General features: G+C 38.4%; 1 protein-coding gene across 1 annotated transcript in view; it reads right to left on the bottom strand.

Moving 5' to 3' along the window:
* Positions 1 to 7,074: 7,074 nt before the first annotated feature.
* Positions 7,075 to 19,311, bottom strand: part of LOC144969314 (neuronal acetylcholine receptor subunit beta-3-like) — a 20,581-nt gene continuing 8,344 nt past the window's right edge. Inside the window, exons 4-9 of the mRNA XM_078908422.1 lie at positions 18,756 to 18,886; positions 17,704 to 17,821; positions 13,792 to 13,959; positions 11,580 to 11,709; positions 9,594 to 9,766; positions 7,075 to 8,660 (exon numbers count right to left, since the gene is read on the bottom strand). Of these exons, the coding sequence (XP_078764548.1) occupies positions 8,355 to 8,660; positions 9,594 to 9,766; positions 11,580 to 11,709; positions 13,792 to 13,959; positions 17,704 to 17,821; positions 18,756 to 18,886 (1,026 nt within the window). The 3' untranslated portion in view covers positions 7,075 to 8,354. The remainder of the gene's footprint in view (positions 8,661 to 9,593; positions 9,767 to 11,579; positions 11,710 to 13,791; positions 13,960 to 17,703; positions 17,822 to 18,755; positions 18,887 to 19,311) is intronic.

The raw sequence follows: 19,311 nt of genomic DNA, 5'->3' as shown, positions 1-19,311 counted from the left end.
GAATCATTTGTTTCCTTGAGCACTTCTAACAACATCACTTTTCACTTTCTTTTGGTGATCATCGTCTTCTTTTGTAACTTTTTTTTTTTTTGGTCAGTATCAGGCCTTTAGTTTACGAAGGCGGCTGAATGCGACTAAGGTATACAGTGAATCGCGCATAATCAAAACTCAATTCGGCGAAGCCAGTCAGATAAGAGGAATTAAATAAATTCTATTATTCCACCCCTCTCCCAAAATACTAACGCGTAATGATATCAAGTTTACAATAATAATTTGTGACGTCAGATTATCAAAAGTTACATTTTACCAAAATTATTTTCATTTTTTTTGAAAAAAGAAGTTGCATTTGAATATTTTTGAAAATTTCCTTTACTCAAAGATGACGAACTCGAAATAAATAGAGGGGTAGAATAAATTATTTCTTACACTCTTGCATTTTGGAATTCGAACTTTATTCCAAACGCACACTCGCAAGCGCAGAAACCAGCGGGAGAGGAAATAGGAAGAAGACGATGGAGGTGGATTGGACCGTAGCCATCGTTATGTTATAGCCTGACACTGAAACCCAAAAGGACTGGCAGTTTGACGTCATTATTTGGGTTTTGCACCGCCTAGTGAGTTGTCGTTAGTAGAGCTCATGAAAACAAGTTATTTCATTGGTTGAACTATTGAATACAACTCACGATTTGTTTTCTTTTGTGACAAAAGGCTGGCATTTTGACGTCATTTTTTGGTCAGTATCAGGCCATAACTTTACGAAGGCCACGACTGGACACACGCTTAGAAAGAATGACTCCACTATAACAAAGAAAGTATTTGACTGGAACCCTCAGGGCAGAAGATCAAGGGGAAGGCCACGAGGAACATGGAGAAGAAGTAAAGAAGCTGATTTACAGAGAAGTGGTTAGACTAGAGAAGGATAGAAACTGTTTGTCTGTGGCCTATACCCTGACCCAGGGTGAAAAAGACGATGATGATGATGATGATGATGATGATGATGATGATGATGATGATGACACTCGCAAGCTCGTGAAACGGTTGGGAATACGTCCGGAAATCCAAAAAGCAAGCGTGTAAGAATTATATATTGTGACATAATATTATGAATGGAGACACAACTACCACGGTTGAAAACGACTAAAGGGTATACAGTGAATCACACACTATTAAAACTCACTTTAACGAAGCCAGTCCGATAAGAGGAATAAAATAAATTCTATTGTGACAATAATATTTTGATGTGGCCAGAATTACCAGGGCTGAACACGACTTAGATATACAGAAATGATAGAAAGTATCGGATTTCTGTATCACGTAAGATTAATGCAATAATTATGTGCACAGTATTGGTGTTGGATTAACCCTTTCACGGCTGTGTGATATGTAAACGAATAAATATAACAGCTTCAAAAAAGAACAAAATACCAAAAACGGAACGTTTCGGGCTCAAAACCCTTCTTCGGCCAACAACAAAAAACAAAGACATAGATACATTACTAAATTCCAGATTGACGACAACGAAACTTCGATGTTATATTAATGTTTGTTTATTACTTTTTACAGTTACAACTTCTAGTAGCTTAGTGTCAGTTTGGCATGTAATAAAATGAACTTTTAAATAGAGTGAATGGGTATGATACCTGATTCACTCCTTCGATCTGGGTAGGGTCTCTGGACCTCTTATGGTGAACAGAGATGTAACGGTTGCTGTCTTCTGTCACCTTTTATATCCTTTTTTCCGCGTTGCTTTCTGTCTTTGAATGAGATTTCTTGGTTTTGTCCTGGCCCTCAAGTCTATTCCTGGTGTGGAGAAGGGGGGGTGGGAGGAAGGAGGGAACCGTCCAATATACAATAATATTAGTTTTGGGAAGTTCTTCCTTTGTAAATATATGGTGTTTACTCTCATACATTTTGTTTTCAATATCTTTGGAAAACATTTAAGTGTGTTCCTTATAATGGGATCGTGTGCTTGTGTTAAGATGGCGCAATTAGGAATTCTCAAACTAGGTACAGTGACAGTTTGCTCTTGGGATCTACTTCTGTTCCAATTTGAACCATTCCCTCTTGTCAAACCTCAGACCTAATAACCATTCAATCTTCAGTCGATGCAGGCTGATTTATTTATATGGAAGGGGTGGGGGGAGGAAGGGGGTATGATTTATTTCTTGTATTTTTCTTTCGTCTTTGATGACACTGTTTTATACACACACACATATACAGATGTTTGTGAAGTAAAGGTTTTCTGGTCCTGGTTCTGATTCAGTTCAAATCGACCCCCGCATCTAATGAGATAAAATGATAGAACTATGGCAGCCATACTTATTCATAAAGCGAGCAATAATGATCTAACCAGTTAACTGCCGTACTCTGGAAAACCATATATTTAAAATTTAGCCAGAAAACTCGTCTTTCAAATATCGATCGATTTAAATGAACCTCACTTTAGCAAAAACTCTCAAATCTGGGACCCCCAGGTTAGAGAGTTGTTGCAAAGGTGAAGGTCATTTAAATCGATCGATGTTTGAAGGACGAGTTTTCTGGCCAAAATTTTTAATATACGGTTGTCCAGAGTACGGCAGTTAACTGGTTAACACAATGTATTTATAAATACGATGAACAGTAGGGTGATATGACCCAAGAGACTTTCTCATGATCGCCATATTGTCTCATTGCTCTGTGATCCAGATACAAGTTGTGCCATTAATTCAGCTGTCAAGGGACTTTGTGGTATTTGGATATTCGTGTGTGTATTTGGGATGAAAGAGTTGCTTTTTGATATATCATTTTTATTACTTTCCATACACGGGAATGTCAGCTATGTAATATAATACATGATATTGATATGTCGACTATTAGTACTATCGGCCATGCGTTAGGGCGGTGGAGCGTTTATTAACCGAAAATGATAATTTTGCCGTTTTTACAGTTATGATGATATTGTTGTTGTTGATGATGATGATGATGATGATGATGATGATGATGATGATGATGATGATGATTATGATGATGATGATGATGATGATGTTTTAAGGATTTTAAATTGTTTTTGTTTTTTGTTGTTGGTGGTGGTGTATGTTTTCATTGTATTCAAATCAAATGTTATTTATTCACCCCCAAGAGATGCAGTGCTAACTTCATACCAATCGAGATACGATTTGGTTTGATTTATTTTTATTGCTGTTGTTTCGTTTTGTTTGTTTTTTTTTTCACTTTTTTCCATTTCTTTTTTCTCTGTATTTTCTTTTAATATTATGTTTGTCTTGTTTTGTTTTGTTTAATTGGGGTCACTATAGATCAGTTGATAGATCACTCACTTAACACCCAAAGGATACAGGTTTTGATCTCGGGTGAAGTCCGACATTTTTTTTTCTGACCCCGTTCTCTGCCCAGCAAGCAGTGATTGGGTGGCTGGATAGGTTATATCTGTACATTAGCGCCCTATCCAAAGGAGAGAAAGCAGTTGGTATTGTCCGTCTAACACTCCAGAAACAGAGATTAACTCCGATTCTACGGGTCTCAATGCTCTGGCGGAAAGTAAATCAGCATCCTATCCAAAGGGTAGCAAGCAATTGGTATAGCCCGGCTAACACTACAGAAACAGAGATTAACTCCGACTCATTGCTCTGAAAGACTACTTATTGCGGCTATGTGGTCTAGTGGTATGACACTCGCTTTCAGATCGGAATGTCCTGGGTCGAGCCTCGCTCGGTACATAGTTGAGTCCTTGGAAAATGCCTCATTACTCACATTCTCTCACCGTACTCATGTGTAAAATGAGTACCTAGCAGCGTTGTCTCTGTCCGAAAAAATTGTACTATCGCCATACAGGCGCCATGCCCCGTCCTAAATGTTAAGTGTTGCTGTTGGCCAGGGACCTTTCTTGTAAGCACTTTGAGCACATTTAGTGGATATTGCGCGATATAACACTCAATTTTTTAAAATTATTCCAAAAGGTCATTTTATTTGTAACATTCGACACAAAGCAACACAACTGGGTTATTTTATTATCATAAATATACCTACGTAAACAAAATTATATGTTCAATAAGAAAGTCAATGTTATTGTTGTTTTGTTTTTAGGGTTTTACGGCGCTTGCAACACATTAAGGACAGATTAGCGCCAGTAAAAAGGAAGAAAATGGGATAGTAAAAAGTTCTAGAATTACAATTAAAGCATCCAAGAATAAGGCAGACAAAGGGGAATTTGATCAAATAGGGAACAGATGTAGATTCCAAGAGCACACTATCAGTGTACTTAGTTTGAGATCACCTAAATTCTCATCCAGAAACAAGCACCGGTCCCCACTAAGAGGAATACACTCAAATGTTTACAAATCATATATAATACATAAACAAAACATAATACAGTGTATAACAGAGAGATGATTTACAAGGAAAAATATTATCATCTCCCAAAACTAACCAACATTTGACTGTTTCTCTCCCAGCCAGGGTATCCGGCCAGGGCCAGGACAAAACCAAGTAATCTCATTCCAAGACAAAGACAGAAAGCATGTTGGAAAACAGACATTGGGGGGGGGGGGGATAGAAGACATAGTATGTACCTCCCTACCCACTATGGGAGGTCAAAAACCCCGCCCAGTAAATAGGACAAGGTATAACTCACAAAAGCAATAAGTATGTGATGAAAAGAAATGTTTTAAGACGTTTGTTGAAGACACTAACGGACTGGGGAAATTGTGGGGGCAAATTTAGAAAGGGATCTATCACCAAAACTCTTAAGATTTGATTTCAGTACTACTAACAATTTTGAATCATGCGGTCTCAAATTACGATTCGGAACATTAGGCTGAAGAATGTCTTGAATATAAAGAGGAGCAGAAGATTGAAATACATGAAAAGAAGTGAGAGCAATTATATACGCAATTCTGGCTTTCACAAGTAATCAGTAGAGAGTAATAGCATAGCTTAGATGGTGTCTGAATTTTCTTCAGTTTAGATTCAGATCCAATTATGATAATTTATGTTTTCTCCTCGTTTAGCTTGTCTCTCCATAGCTACTCTCGTCCTTGATCTTGCGTGGAGATCGAGGGTATTTTGGAGCACAGCGTTCATGTTTTCAGCTGTTAATTCGTTGTATCCGGATGTTGTCAGGTCTTCATTGACAATCTGAATGAAGAATTCGATATCTGCCGCCCGGATGCTCCTTGATGTTATACTGCAGATGGATCGGACCTTGTAGGATGTGACGTAGCCGGTGAAAAAGAAAGAAGGAAATGATTGGAAATACACTTGTCCTCGACGTTGATTTAACTGACAAGGTCGTTGTTATTTGACACCAAGCCAGTCAGGAATGTTTCCCTGTCTGTGAGTCAGTGTAGTATTCAGCTGTAGCAGACCATGTTCGGGACAGACAGGATGGTTTCAATCTTTTGACTGTAGTTGTCGGCGCTGGAGCTAAAATGAAGGTTGAAATCGCCAAGTATCAACAATTTGCTATATTTGGCATTGTCTAGAGATTCTAGAAGGTTTTGAAATTCTCGAACACATGACGCATGCGCATAGTGCTTCTTATTTGATGGTGGTGGATGGTAAAGGCATAAAATGCACATGTTAAAAACAAATATCTTTACACAGTCAAGTGATGAATTTTAGGTAGTTCTTATATACAAAATAATACAAAACAAGGTCTAAAAAACTGTTTTCAGAAGTTAAAATGAGAAAACGGAACTATTATGGACATATTCGGAGACACAACACCATCCAAAAATCAGTGCTAGAGGGAAAAGTAGCTGGCAGAAAGGCACGGGGCAAACCAAGGAAGTCCTGGATAGGAAATGTGGAGGCAACAACTGGCAAAAAGATAATCGACTGCTCGGTAATGCCTCTTGAACGTGAAGAATGGCGTTCCGTGACACTCAACCTCTTTAGGGAGACCGAACTCCGGTAAGGTAAGGTAAGGTAAGGGCCCTTGAGCGTGAAGAATGACGTTCCATAACATTCAACCTCATTAGGGAGACAGAAATGGCTGAAGGAAGTTGACAACTTCAAGTACCTAGGAGGTTGGACCCAAAGCAGTTCCTCTGATATTTCTGTCAGAAAAGCATTGGCTTGGAGTGCCTGTCACAAACTCAGGAAAATCTGGAGTTCAAACTTACAGAGGGAAATAAAGAAGAGACTGTTCCTGGCAACAGTAGAGTCAGTGCTTCTATATGGAGCAGCGACATGAACTCTTACAAAAGCCCTGGAGAAGCAACTGGACGGCTGCTACACCCGTATGCTGAGGATGGCCCTCAATGTAAGCTGGCAAGAGCACATAACAAATGAAGAGCTCTACAATGACCTCCCCCCAGTGACCTCAAAGATCCAAAAGAGAAGACTGAGACTTGCGGGGCACTGCTGGAGACACAAGGAGGAGATTGCAAGCAATATTGTTCTATGGGAACCACCTGAGCGAACCAGAAGCAGAGGCAGGCAGAATAAAACCTACATTGACTGTCTGCTAGATGACACAGGAATGGACAACACCCGGGAGCTGCGCACGCTTATGGAGGACAGGACAGAATGGCGAAGACTTGTGGCACATGTTGGGTGCCCCAAGGGGTGGCCTAAGTAAGTAAGGGAGACGGAACTCCGGTAAGGTAAGGTAAGGTAATGGCTCTTGAGCATGAAAAATGATATTCCATGACATTCAACCTTGTAGAGAGACGGAACTCCGGTAATCCTGACCGGTAATCCTGACCAGTAATCCTGACCGGTAATCCTGACCGGTAATCCTGACAGGTAATCCTGACCGGTAATCCTGACCGGTAATCCTGACAGGTAATCCTGACAGGTAATCCTGACCGGTAATCCTGACCGGTAATCCTGACCGGTAATCCTGAGGTCTGACGTTCGATCGCCAGTCAAGGAAGGTTGATTGTTTTTTTTTTTTTTTTTTTTTTTTTTTTTTTTTTTTTTTTGTTTGCTTTTTTTTTTTTTTTTGGGGGGGGGGGGGGTTTTCTTGACACCTTTTCAAAGTTTTTTTTAACCTATTGCAATTTCATAGATTTTTTGTGCAATTTTTCACAATGTTTATGAATCAATCTTTAAATAATAATAAGAAGTTAATTACAATTTGATAAGTTTATTGATAAAAATCTTTGATTCAAGAACATTTTTATGAGACGTGTCAAAAAACAGATGTGTGGCACAATGCCTCAAAGTGGTATTATGTCGGAACGGTTTCTACGGATGTTATGCGAGTAGTTTTTTGCAAAAAGAAAAGTCACAAAATCCGTCAGCTGGATAAAATGTACCAACACACAAAACTATGTGTAACCTTAAACGATTAGTTTGATTAATACAATTTAATGAAAATTACTCATAAAACTGGCTGGCTAAAAACAATAACAAGGAGCTGACTGACGTCAATATGGTTCCTTCTATAGAGAAGTGACATTTTACTTTTTAACTCATTAGGAATGTATTTTCTTTATTATTAATAGTATAAATTCTTAGGGAGCTAAATAGTAAAAATGTAACATCTCTAATCATTTTAAACCTTAAATTTCCACCTGCCCCCCCCCCCCCCCAACATAATTCCCTTTGAAACTATCAAAGGATCGCACCGCCAGGAGCACAATCAAATGCTTACACAATTATACTTTTTAACTACAACAGTATACAACAAAGAAATTTACAAGGAAAAAAAATAACTTCTGCAAAAACTAATAATAAGCATTCGACTCTTCGCCTCCCAAGGACTCCAACGAGGGCCAAGACAAAACAAGCTAATCATATTTAAAAACAAAGAAAGAATTCAACATGCAAAAGGAAATTATATAGAGGGGGGGTGAAATCAGTGACCTCCCTGCTCACTATAGGAGGTCAAACGAGACTTTCCAGTTGAGTTTCTTTATTTTGAGTTTTAAAAATTAGGATTGTACAATGCAATTGACAATGATATAAATAGATTATGATTGATTTTTGAAAATAAAATCGCGGTGCGTTTATATAATTTTAAATAAAAAAGTTTTCATCCATTTTCAATCATAATTAAGAAAATTAGACATTACCAAAGAAATACGAAATTCCTGGTTTAAGAATATTCTATAAAATCAAATGATTATTACTTATAATCCCTGTAGTTATTTTGCCATGAAATGTCTATAATAAAGGCGTGACTGTGATCATAACATGAAAAATGATATGTCAATATAAATTCAATTTTTAAAGAGTAAAATGGAATCTTATATTAATAAATAAATTTAGAGCAAGTCTTCAATACCCTTCTTAGTTGTAGTTGTAGTAGGCTATCACCGGCTATCACCTTGCGAAACCCAAGGGAAAATACTCTTTGAAAACATCAGGACAACTCTTGAGTAGTTATTTTCTTTATTAGTTCCTCGGCTCTAAGTAATTACGTACAAAATAAAGGTTACGTGTGTGACAACCCAACAGAACATTGACATAAAGAAGCATATTTTGTTGACATGTCGAATAGTCATTTTGTAAATATGGGCCTGTAAAGAAGGTCCGTTATCCGAAACGTCTCGTCTGAAGTCAATGACTTGATTAGAAAATGTATCTGCTTGGTCGACTTTGGTGGGATTTTTCATGGGTTCAACTGTCCCGTTTGCTAGTCTTGGTCGAAATAACTTGTTGTCCTGCTGGTTGTTGTTGGACTTGTCTTGGGGCTGTGGGCGGTCAGTTCCATCCTGCATTGGCAATAAAGTTACAGGACGGATAATAAATATGACAACCTTCAACCCCTTTGTTGTTGTTTTTAGACCATCAGTTGGGTGATAAGTTGTGAATTATTTATTTCAATCAGACTTAAATGTTTAAGGTTACATATTCATCGTTTTGTGTGTTTAGAACATTTTATCTGATGGGTAAATTGGTGAGTATTTGATTTAAACGAATGCCATAAATCTTGTGATATCGTTAAGGAGAATAATATTGTCTGAACACCCGGAGTGCTATGTTATTGTATATTGGTGGTTTTATTGATAATTGGTGTGGTGTAGATGATGATGATGATGATGATGATGATGATGATGATGGTGATGATGGTGAGGAAGAAGAGGGAGAGGAGGAGGAGGAGGAGGAGGAGGAGGAGGAGGAGGAGGAGGAGGAGGAGGAGAAGGAGGAGGAGGATTATGATAATGTGCTCATAAAAGAATCCGTCAGAAAAAGCAGGGCTGTTATTTCTGTCATCGCAATCAGACACCCTGAATGATGAGCATCTGATTCAACACTGGCCCGTGCCAAAACTCGGACTAGAGGTGTCTCAAAAGAATCAACTGGAGAAAAAATATATTCTTGTTCAGGTTTTGGGGTTCAACTCATTATCATATATTCCTTCAGAACCATAAGGCCGTGGAGTCGAAATTTATACTGGATTCTATAGTGTTAAACTGACAATAACAATTGCTTGCTACATTTTGGATAGGACGCTAGTCTATGGCAAATTACTTTCCGCCAAATCTAACAGACCCAGTTACCCAATCACTTCTGAGTATACAGAGAGGGTCAGAAATATATCTCGATTTCACCAAGGAAAGACCCCCATCCCATTATGTGAGAGGAGAGTGCTCTACCAACTGAGCTATCAAGACCCCCGCTCAACTCGTTAGATGATAACTTACCTCTTGAGAATGATGTAAGTGGACAGTGGCGATGCTTGCCAGTACGGAGAGGACAGAGGTGGACAGTAGAACAAACAAGTAGATGGTAACAGCTGGGATATTGTCGGAAGCACGCGGGATCATCGTACTCACGGTTGTCAGGAATACAGACAAGGACAGCAGAACGGTGATGCCTAATGAGTGACAAAAGGTGAAGGGGATCATCATCATCATCATCACTGCCTTTTTCACCTTGGGTCAGGGTATAGGCCACAGACAGTTTCCATCCTTCTCTATCCTGAGCTAACTTTTTTTTTTAAATCTCTATCCATGTCTTATCAATTATAAATTCTGTCATTGCAGAAACTCTTCGATCGCCCAAGCTAAAAAAAAGGATTTGATTTGTTCTGTAACAATTTGAGTTTTTTTGGAAGGGGTGTTAACCCTTCGACAACCCCCAACCTGGAGGACCAGGTGACTCAAAAAGGGGAAGCCACACACCACTAGTTGCCTTTTACGACCCGCTGGATTGGCGTTGGGCGAAAACTTTTCAAATGCAATCAGTGGATTTCACCTCTTAACTGACATTTTTAAAAACTTAATTATGCCTTTTGCGCCACGACATCATAAGATATCGTCGCCTAGGCATTCCACGAAGGAATATAGATAACTCATCAAACAAGATGTCTGGTGTCAACAGGAATCACCCATGTTGTCCAAGCGAACAAATTGGGGGTTAATAATCTTGCTCAAGGAAAAAAATGAAAATGCCTGAAGTATGGCTCGAACCCGGGTCATCCGGGTCACAGTGCAATGCCTTAACCACTCGGCCACTTCGCCCCCACATACTGTGGAAAACTCATATTTAAAAATTTGGCCAGAAAACTCTTCCTTCAAATATCGATGGACTTAAATGATCCTCATCTTGGCACCAAGCGGACATAACAAACACAAAGGCAGACCCATAACAAACATATACAATACGATAAATAAAGACCTCAAGCGCCTCGATGGCACATAACAACTGAGATGCGGATTTAGAACACCTGAGATCCATCGCAGCAGACCGTCATCAGTGGAAAGAACTCACCAAATCAGAGAAGCGTCCCAGTCCGAAGATTAGGAGGCGATCGGCAATAAGTCAAGTATCTTGGTAAAAACTCTCAAACCTGGGTCTTCACGAAGTCTTCATTCAAGTCCCAGGTTTGGTCAAGAGATGGGAGGTGGGGAAGTGTGAATAATAGTAGTCCTTCATAGCCATTAGGCCCATGGAGCCGGAGTTTATCCCGGTTTCTATAGCGTGAAGCGGACAATAGCAATTCCTTGCTATCCTTTGGATAAGAGGCTATTCTATCGCAAAGAACGTTCCGCCACGTCTAATAGACCCAGCTACCCATTCACTGCTGGGCAGACAGGGGGATCAGAAAAAAATCTCGACTGCACCCAGGATCGATCTTGGTCCCTATACGTGTGAAGCGAGTGCTCTACCAATTTATCAGTGGAAAGGGGGGGGGGGGGAACGTAGGGCAAATTTGATGAGTATCTTTTTTGTGAATCGGTCCACAAGCAATTAAGATGTGCTAGATTTCATGGATGTTAGACAAGTAAAGTCAATATTAGTTTACAATCATAGTGGAAGTTTTTAGGAATAAATAATAACACCAAATATCATAAAAACATTTTTTTTAAGCTTGAGCTTTTCTAAAGAGCAATATCCACTAAAAGTGCACAAAGCGCTTTACAAAAAGCCCCTAGCCAGCAGCAACACTTAACATGTAGGACGAGACATGACGCCTATTAAGCTATATTACAATTTTCTTTGGACAGAGACAATGCTGTTAAGGTCAATTACTGATTTTACACCTGAGTAGGGTGAGAGAATGTGAGAATGCCGCTCAGAGCAGGACCTTCCGATCGTAAAGTTAATGGATGAATTATTGACTAAATGATAAAAATGAAATATGATGAAAAATCCAACTATAACTAAAAACGATTTCTATTCCTTACCATATCCAATCTTTTCACCAGACTCGTCGGGCATCAGGAACACAAAGTTGTTGAGAAAGGACAGCATGAGGACGGGACAGATCAGATTGAGGATGAAGTAACTGGAACGTCTTTTCACTTCGATGATGAGCTGGATTGGTGAAAGTCAATGCATGTATCAGGTTGTCGATAAAGTCTTTCTTTATTTAATAACATCTTTAGCAGAAAAACGTTACAGTCAATATCCTTTAAACGTGAACTTATGAATACATAAATGCTTGACATTTTGCTTACCATTATCGTTTGCTCAACGTATACATAAGGATCAGTGAATGACATAATCAGTCGAAATTTTGGATTTGCATTTTCTAAAAGAATATGCTCCCCAAAGCATTTCATTCTTTATTTGAAGTAAATCGGGTGATTTTTCATGAAGTTATGGTCAGATGTATGGGAAAGGTATCTAGCAACTTTTCTCAAATTTCATACTTTTTCAACTTGACTACCTGTAAAAAACATATAGAAGTGAAATTAAGCTTTGATTTTTCCCGAAAAAGGGTTGATTTAATCATTTATGACAAGAACTCATTTTTGATTTTTTAAATTTCACCTTCTAACTAAACCTTTTCACCATCCGACTGATTATGTCAATCATTCCAGGTCTGACATCCTAACCCACTAATGGGCCTAGTTTAACATTGTTGTAGTGGACAATATTATGCGTCATTTTTTGAATGTCCATTATAACAATGAACCCATAAGGAATTGGGTTATCAGACATGCAAGGAAGTGTACGTCGCTTTTACTCAATGTGCCTCAATACGGTTGCTATGGCTACCTACAAGCAAATTTAACCTATTTTCGAGTTCATTGGATGTGGCGTGATGGATTCGACAACAGCTCTTTTTAATGGTAAGTGTGCCAACATCTGGAATTGGAACTGAATAAACAATGTCTCTGGTGTAGCTCCGAAGGAAAAAGTCATACGGAGAAAGGTCAGGTGACCCAAGGAGGCCACGCAATGGAGTCCATCTTTCCCAATCCATAATATTTCTAAAAACTTGTCGTTTAGAAATGGTCTTCAAACTGGGAGTACGCCGTCTTAATGAAAAATTATCTACGGTAGATAGTCATGAAGATTGGGTGCAGCCTATCTAAATAGACATTTACAGTATTCGTTTTCACGGTGAAGTAAGATGGGCCTATAACTCTTTTCTACATCTGCCGACACCAAAAAATTCACTGTGTGTCTCAGCAAATATAGAATACCGCTTCTATGTTTTGTTTTGTTTTAATAAAACCGTTTTCATCCCTGCAATCATCTGCCAAAATGGCAGGGAGAGAACTCACATCAATTCAAAGATATACCTCGGATGTGTCAATAGAAGTATAAATAATAAATAAATAAAATTCTCTTTATTCCTCCCATAGGGGAAAATTTGAATAACCCAAGCGTCAGCCGCAGTGCAGCGCCGCTAATTAGCTAGGGCGAGGTGACTTGCTCAAGACCACACAAAGCAGCGACGGGTGATCAAACTCGGTACCTTTCGTGTACGAAGCAAAGACCGTACCGCTGAGCCACGCTGCCCCGATAACCTGATGTCTTTATCTGGGTTTCCATACGGCCCCATGTCTGGGGGGAGAATGAGAGAGAGAGAGAGAGAGAGAGAGAGAGAGAGAGAGAGAGAGAGAGAGAACTCACCTCAAAACAAGAAAATACCTCGGCTGTGTCGGGAGAGAATGAGAGAGAAAGAGAGAGAGAGAGAGAAAGAGAGAGAGAGAGAGAGAGAGAGAGAGAGGGAGAGAGAGAGAGAGAGACGGGGGGTAGAACTCACCTTAACACAAGAAAATACATCGGTTGTGTTAAAAGACGTATCGATTACTTGATGTCTTTATCTGGTTATCCATACGGTTCCATGTCTCGGTGGAGAATGAGAGAGAAAGAGAGATAGATAGATAGATAGATAGATAGATAGATAGATAGATAGATAGATAGATAGATAGATAGATAGATAGATAGAGAAATGGGGGAGAGAGAGAGAGGGTGGGAGAGAGAGATATATAGAGAGAACTCTCCTCAACACAAGAAAATACATTGGCTGTGTTAAAAGACGTAGCGATAACTTGTCTTTATCTGGGTATCCATACGATCCAATGTCTCGGGGAAGAGTGAGAGAGAAAGAGAGAGAGAGAGAGAGAGAGAGAGAGAGAGAGAGAGAGAGAGAGAACTCACCTCAACACAAGAAAATACCTCAGCTGTGTCCATAGACGTATATCTCGATGTCTTTACTTGAGTATGCGTAAGGTCCCAGGCTTCGTTACTGACGTAAAATGTAAAATCAAAGCTGGAATACTTGACCTCGAGGGTCATAAACTCAATTGCGTGGCTGGTAGGGCAAAACTGTGAAAATCAAATAATATCGATATAAGGGACTGATCGTGTCAAGTACGACTGTGTGGTCTAGTGGTATGACACTCGCGTACACATCGGAAGGTCTTGGGTTCGAGTCCCGTTAACAGCGTTGTCTCTGTCCGAAAAAAAAGGATAATATCGCCTAATAGGCGTCATGTCTCGTCCTACATGTTAAGTGTTCCTGTAAGCTAATGACCTCTTGTAAATCGCTTTGAGCATGTTTTATGGATATTGCTCTATATAAAAGCTCAATTTTGTTGTGGGGGGAGGGGGGGGGGGTGTTTGATTTTTTTTTCTTTGTTTATTTGTGTGTTTGGGCTTGTTTTTCTTTTTTTTTTGGGGGGGGGGGGGGGGGGTTTAGGGAGGGGGGGTTGAGGGCGGGGTTATATTATGAATGATCTAGATTAAGAAAACCCAGTTTAAACTTAAAACTTTAGCCATAATGTACGGGCACCATCCACTTAGTGGGCTCAAAGCGCTTTACATGGGGTACTAAACCAATAGTAACACCTAACATATGAGACAAAACATGACGCCGGTAAGGCGATATTTCAAAAAGAAAATGTTGACATAGACAATATTGTTAACAGAGCAGGTCTCGAGCTACTGGGAACTATCTGTTCCATCTACCTGGGAACTACCTGTCCGATCTACATGGGAACTACCTGTCCCATCAACCTAGGAACTACCTGTCCGATCTACCTGGGAACTACCTGTTCGATCAACCTGGGAACTACCTGTCCCATCCACCTGACAACTATCTGTCCCATCTACCTGACAACTACCTGTCCGATCTACCTGGGAACTACCTGTCCCATCAACCTAGGCACTACCTGTCCCATCTACCTGGGAACTACCTGTCCCATCTACCTGGGAACTACTGTCCCATCTACCTGAGAACTACCTGTTCCATCTATCTGGGAACTACCTGTCCCATCTACCTGGGAACTACCTGTCCGATCTACCTGGGAACTACCTGTTCGATCAACCTGGGAACTACATGTCCTATCTATCTGGGAACTATCTGTCCCAGCTACCTGGGGACTACTTGTCCCATCTACCTGGGAACTACCTGTCCCATCTATCTGGGAACTATCAGTCCCATCTACCTGGGAACTACCTGCCCCATCTACTTGGGAACAAACAACCTGTCCGATCTACCTGTGAACTACCTGTCCTATCTACCTGGAAACTACCTGTCCGATCTACCTGGGAACTGTCTGTCCCATCTACATGGGAACTACCTGTCCCATCTACCTGGGAACTACATGTGCCATCTACCTGGGAAATACGTGTCCGATCTACCTGGAAACTACCTGTTCGATCTAACTGTGAACGATCTGTCCGAAGGCAAGTGACATACCACAAGACCACAAAGTCGCAGGTGATAGTGGGTATAATATATGCCAAATTTCTAACGTATTCCACAAACATTATCAAGATACGAGTATCCAAATAGAAACACGATTACCAATATATGTTTATTGTGTTGACATAATTTGTAATTTTCTACTATCACTGTTGATATAGTTGCAACAGTTTTCCATCGTCCACATGTGTATGGGAGAAAGAGAAGAAGAAGAAGAAGAAGAAGAAGAAGAAAAGGAATAATAATAATATAATAAAATATAATAATAATAATAATAATAATAATAATAATAATAATAATAAATATAATAATAATATAAATAATAATAATAAATAATAATAATAATAATAATAATAATAATAATAATAATAATAATAATAATAATTAGAAGAAGACATCATGGACTACAATCCAAAGCCTACGATTATATTATTATATTATAAATTGAAACTCTAAATAAATTTTATTCATGTTTCGACACAGCAAACAAATTTGATATTGAAAATGTAAAACATAAATTAGACAGGGCTATGGAAGATGAAATGACTTTTGAGGTCAGTGAAGAAGAAACGAGATTTGTGTTTTCGAAACTAAACGAGAGGAAGGCTGCTGGGCCGGATGGATTGAAAGGAAAATTATTAAAAGAATGTGCCCATCAGTTTTTATTTTAACATGTCCCTCCAATGCGTTTCGATTCCTGAAATTTGGAAAACTTCAAAAATTATTCCTGTTCCAAAAAAAAATTGAATCAATGAACGATCTCAGACCTGTTGCACTGACTTCAATAGTCATGAAATCTTTAGAAAAACTTGTAGTGATAGTCATCAATTTGCTTACAAACCAGGACGTGGCGTAGAGGATGCCATTCTGCTGTTTACAAACAACATCTACAGGCATCGAGATCATGCTCAGAGCTATTGCATTTTGCTTTTTGCAGATTTTTCTCCAGCGTTCAATACAATGCATCCTCAGTTGGTTGTTCAAAAATTGACTAGTCTAAACATAAACAAGTATATAATTGCTTACAGAGAGAGCACAGCATGTTCAATTAGGACAAAACAAATATTCCTGTATCACTACAAATACGGGTGCTCCTTAAGGTTGTGTATTGTCCCCTGTATTATTCACTATATACACGAATGTAGAAGTCAAAACATGAGTGTACCTTTAATAAAGTTTGCAGATGACACCGCTCTTCAAGGCCTCATAACAAATGGCAACGAAGTGGCTTATAGACAAGAAATTGATAATTGTGTGTCTTGGTGTGATGCCCACCACCTAGAGCTTAACATAAGCAAGACAAAGGAGCTAGTGATTGGCTTTAGGAGAGTGGAGGAGCCGATATAACCTTTAAATTAAAGGACCAATTCGGCCAGCGAATTCATTACAAATAGCTTGGTGTAACGATTGATGACAGGCTCAAGTAGGATGAGCATTTGAAAATAATTAAGCATAAGTTTAGAATAGATAAAATCCTCTGCATATTACTTTATAAAGCAGTAATCGAAAGTGTCTTGTCATTTAGTATAACAGCTTGGGGAGGCAATTGCTTGGCAGTGGAAAGGAACAAAATAAATTCAAATATTTAAAAATACATTAAATGCTATATAAATGATGTTGACGATGTAGATCTTTTATACGAGAAATTTTGTATTAGTAAAATAACTAAAACATTAAATGACCAGAATCATCCACTAAGATCATCAGTTATTATGTCAGGAAGGAGTGGTCGCCCTGTCTCTAGTTCAACAAAAACAGACACCGAAAACCTTTTCTGCCGTCCAGTATTAGGCTTTATAATGACAAGCAATAGTAATTTTATATAATCATTTCGCTTATTTACTTTCAAATAATGTAAATATTAATTTATTAATTTATTTGCTTGGCAATCTTTTCAATTTTCAATTTAAAGTGACAGTTTTAACTATTTTGCAGTGTTGAAATTATTCATATAAAGCGCGGCTCTGGTTGTGGAGCTGCTCCTTTTTTATATATACATCATATTTCCATTCTATTTTTAGCTTATTGTGTAAACTATAACACGTCTTTACAAAAAAAATTCTTTTTGGGATGCAATAAATTATTATTATTATTATTATTAAGAAGAAGAAGAAGAAGAAAAAGGAGGAGGAGGAGGAGGAGGAGGAGGAGGAGGAGGAGGAGGTGGTGGGAGGAGGAGGAGGAGGAGGAGGACGAGGAGGAGGAGGAGGAGGAGGTGGGAGGAGGAGAAGAAAAAGAATGTGTATGTGTTTGTGTGTGTGGGGGGGGGGGGTGGGTGTGTGTGTCTGTATGTAAGTGTGTAGTTTATAGACGAAGTTAATACTATAAGAGGATCATTTGAATGAGAAAAATATTTCCCATACCAGCATAGAACATTTTTGTTTATCAAATGGATATTTGGTCATGTCCAGGCCACAGGACGCCTTGATAATTCCACCAGCCATCCATTTGATGTAACCATCCGAATACACTATGAAGGGACTGACGTTCAAAAAGAGATAGAAACAAGGTTAGCATCATATAGTAAAATATCACAGTAACAGTTGCTATTGTCAAATATCTTAAATACCCTGTGGAAAAAAAGAAGAAAGCTTCCGGTCATAGGGGGCACCGAGGTCAATCACCTGCCGCTGCGTTGTGTGGACTTGAGCAAGTCACCTCGCCCTAGTTCAATTTGCGGCGCTGCACTGCGGCTGACGCCTGGGTTATTCCAGTCTTCCCATGGAATAGACCCTAGACTATTTTCCGTATGAGATGAATAAAGGGAATTTTATTTATTTATTTATTTTATTTTTTTTAATTTCTTGATATGATCATAATTATGATCATCATTTACATCATAAACAATCAAAAAATATAACAATTAAACATTTATTTAGAAAATAACTTATGAGAGGCAGACGTAGAAAATAATACGACAACCGAAGTTTGTTGAGTAGATTTTTTGTTGAGACACTCGGGAGCAGGCAACGTGTAAGATATAGATCTTAACAAGTGTGTATGAAAGGTGCCAGACAAAGCAAGAAAGAAAAATGCAAGAGAAAAAAAGCATTTTTTTAAATCAGTCCGTTTAGGTTCGATCTCCAGTCGAGGTAGACTGATTTTTTGGGATAGTTATTTTTTCTTGCTTTGTCTGGCACCTTTCATACACACTTGTGTTGTTTTGATTTGTTTGTTTGTTTGTTTTTGTTTTGTATTTGTGGGGGGGGGGGGGGCTGGTTTGTGTATGATTTAGTTTTTAACTGTTGTTGTTTTTTGTTGTTTCTTTTTTTTTTTTTCGTTTTTTTTTTTTTTGGGGGGGGGGCTTTGTTTGTTTGTTTGTTATGGACATCCATATAGACTATTGCCTTCCTACTAGACCACAACGCCACACATAAACAAATCAACTTATAAAAGTAACCCTGTGAATATTTACAAGTTTTCTTCTTTGAACACGTCCCTATCCCCGAGAGTGTTCATTAGAACTAGCTGTGGGCGCCAGATGTCTTCGAGGTTGGGTGTGATGTAATGCATACCGCCATAGTCCTCTTCGTCCCAACCGAGTTTCTGGGTGAAGTTTATCCACGAATTGAAAAGATTAATTAATTAATTAATTAATTAATTAATACATAGATACATAAATAGATAATCCAATAAATCTATAAATAATAAATAAATAGATAAATAAATAAATGAATATATATATATATATTATATATATGTGTGTGTGTGTGTGTATATATATATATATATATATATATATATATATATATATATATATATATTGAATCGTGTTTGATACAAATATGGTACGAATATGGTCAACAAACCAACTCAGTCCTGACGATGGCTAATTAAGCCTGAAACATTAATGTAGACTGTCCAAACATTGTGGTAAATTTTTTTTTTTTAATAATATATATATATATATATATATATATATATATATATATATATATATATATATATATATAAGTATACACACGAACAAT

This window comes from Berghia stephanieae, chromosome 3, assembly GCF_034508935.2.
Source record: "Berghia stephanieae isolate SIO BIC M18660-M18661 chromosome 3, UCSD_Bste_1.3, whole genome shotgun sequence".
NCBI classification, from domain to species: Eukaryota; Metazoa; Mollusca; class Gastropoda; order Nudibranchia; family Aeolidiidae; genus Berghia; species Berghia stephanieae.
The sequence above is the reverse complement of the archived record's forward strand: the minus strand, read 5'-3'. Positions and strand labels throughout refer to the sequence as shown.